This window comes from Ptychodera flava, chromosome 15 (genome assembly GCF_041260155.1).
Source record: "Ptychodera flava strain L36383 chromosome 15, AS_Pfla_20210202, whole genome shotgun sequence".
NCBI lineage: Eukaryota > Metazoa > Hemichordata > Enteropneusta > Ptychoderidae > Ptychodera > Ptychodera flava.
In genome coordinates this window covers 19,320,123-19,322,615 of record NC_091942.1, presented here as the reverse complement: position 1 = coordinate 19,322,615, position 2,493 = coordinate 19,320,123, and the positions used below count along the sequence as shown (strand labels likewise).

The 2,493-nt window shown below is 43.6% G+C and overlaps 1 protein-coding gene across 1 annotated transcript; it reads right to left on the bottom strand.

Annotated features, from left to right (window-relative positions):
- Positions 1-1,013: 1,013 nt before the first annotated feature.
- On the bottom strand, positions 1,014-2,066 carry LOC139151435 (histone H1-delta-like). Its single transcript, XM_070724237.1, is given in 2 exon segments — positions 1,014-1,634; positions 1,637-2,066. Coding segments are annotated over 2 exon segments (570 nt in total). The 5' UTR covers positions 1,994-2,066; the 3' UTR covers positions 1,014-1,421.
- Between the last annotated feature and the right edge of the window lie 427 nt (positions 2,067-2,493).

Sequence of the window (2,493 nt, the reverse complement as noted above, 5' to 3'; positions counted from 1 at the left end):
GTATGTGGAAAATCACTAGCACCCGACCCCCTTGCTCATTGTTTCTCTCTCCAAAAGACATTGGAATTTTCTGACCTTTGAATTCAAGGAAATCTGAAGTGAAATCACTATATATACCATCAATCATGAGTGTACAGTTCTGACGGGTGACGTGTAAAATTATCAACAACTTTGCATTCTCTGGCTCCTAAACTCATGTGACCTTTGAAGGACCTCACGTGACACGGTTCAAATATACAGGCCGGAGTGGATCGCATTTGCAATCTAAATTCCCGTTAAATGGATTGACCCCATTGGAATTCAGAGAGGCGTTCCCATTATATATATGGACGATTACCAACTCTGTTGTGACAATGACTAAAAACGTGCACAACTTCATTTTTTGTCATTTCCTGGTAGATATTACCGTATGGCCTGTGACCTGGTGGACGACAAGATTTGGGGTTTCCAAGTCAAACGTTACGTTACCCGCACGCTGCAAACATACAGTGGGGTGAAGAGGGTATATACTGTGTATACACAAGGTGTCTGGCTCAAGCTGTGTTTGGCAGGGCTGAGTGTTAACGGTTATAGGCCTCCCACCCATTGCACACACGCCTGCTGGCCACTCAGAGCTACTCTGCTTGATGCTTAGTGGTCATCTATGACGTCACATGTTACTGGATGGAATAACAGCATAACAACGGCCGCAGTTGCCATTTTGAATGTAAATTTTTCTTGGTTGCTATGAGACGAAAAATTCGCAACGGAGGTATTTGCATATTCAGTGGACCGTTTCACGCCTCTGTGAGGTCAGCTAGCTTAGCGGGGGTGCACTTGCCCGCGCTCTTTCGAACTTAGTAACGGACTTTCCCCCCAAAACTGCAAGATGCACAAGGGTTTTTTTAGAGGGAGGGGCAGATTCGGGGCAAAGAGGGAAAATCCGGAATGGTTAAGAAAATCGATTGCACACAACACAGAACAATGTTACAACGTACTTGCACACTCAGAAAATTACCACGAAGGCAAAGATATTCATATAAAATCTGTTGTTTTTTATTACAAAATCAACAGTGAAAATGGTCTAAGTGAAATATCCACTTTACAAAAGGACGATAAAAATGAAATAAATTACTTGAACATATGTGAAAAATGCATTGTTCATTTTCCAGTTAAAATATCAATGAAACGAAAATAACTGCGCAAAATGAACAAATAACAGTATATACAATTATTTTCCAATTTTCGTCTTCCGTCGAGTTTCTAGTGTCACTAAGTGTCCTTCCGTTGAAGACGACGGTTAACTACACATGAACTGAAACAGGTTTCCAATTCAAGATGCTAAGGTCCGAGTGTACTTTACCGCTACAAAATATATACAAAATGCATATAGTATTTATATATCCATCTGGTACTTAAAACATGTCTCTATATAGTTCTATTTACTTCTTTGCGGCCTTCTTGGCCTTCTTTTGCTTTACAGGTTTCTTCGCCGCCGCCTTCTTCGGTTTTGCCGCCTTTGGCTTGGCTGCCTTCTTCTTTGGTTTAGCTGCTGCTGCCTTCTTGGGTTTCTTGGCCTTCTTCTTCTTGTCGGCTGGTTTCTTTGCCTTGGGTTTCTTTGCCTTGGGCTTCTTAGCCTTGGTGGCCTTCTTTGCTGTTTCTTTGCTTTGGGCTTCTTGGGCTTCTTGGCAACCTTCTTCCTCTCGCCGATGCGGAAGCTGCCTGATGCACCCTTGCCCTTGGTGTGTTTCAGTTGGCCACTGGTTTCCATACGTTTGAGTGCCAGCTTGAGATGGACATTGGCAACTTTGGGATCGCCGACTTTGTAGTTAGCGACGACGTATTTCAGAATGGCCTGACGTGAAGAACCACCACGCTCTTTCAGTGCTTCGATGGCCTTGACGATCATCTCGCTGTATTTGGGATGGGCAGCTGGTGCCTTTGGCTTTCTTGGCTTCTTAGCCTTGGCCTGCTTGGCGGGAGCGGCTGGAGCTGGAGCTGCGGCATCTGCCATAATGAAAGTTTCGATACACCTTTCGACGATTGGTTGGAGACGAATGAATCAGATTGAAGTGACGCTGAGTACGCTGCACTAATAAATAGACTCATTGCGAACGTCGGAGAGAGCACCAAAACAAACTCATACAGTTGACACGAAAATGGCCGCTACAGTGAAGCGATGTGCTTGTTACTACATTTACACCAAGAATATTCCGTAACAAGCCTGTTTTCACCAGGGAATTTTTGCGCCATTCTGGAGATGAGAAAGTTGGCTTTCTTCTGACACAAAGCTCAACGCTTGGCGTTGCTTCTTCGCAGAGATCGGTTAATGTTTTTTCGAATATGTCGTTACAGAGAAACACGTCCCTCTAATTCAAGACGTGGTATTTCTTTAATGGGGCTTGCGGTATGTAAAATATTATATCTGCCAAAAGGTCTGATATATCCTCTTTACACTTGGAGTGGGTGCCCATTTTATTGTGTTTCCGCATTATTTTGGCAACATGATCAAAA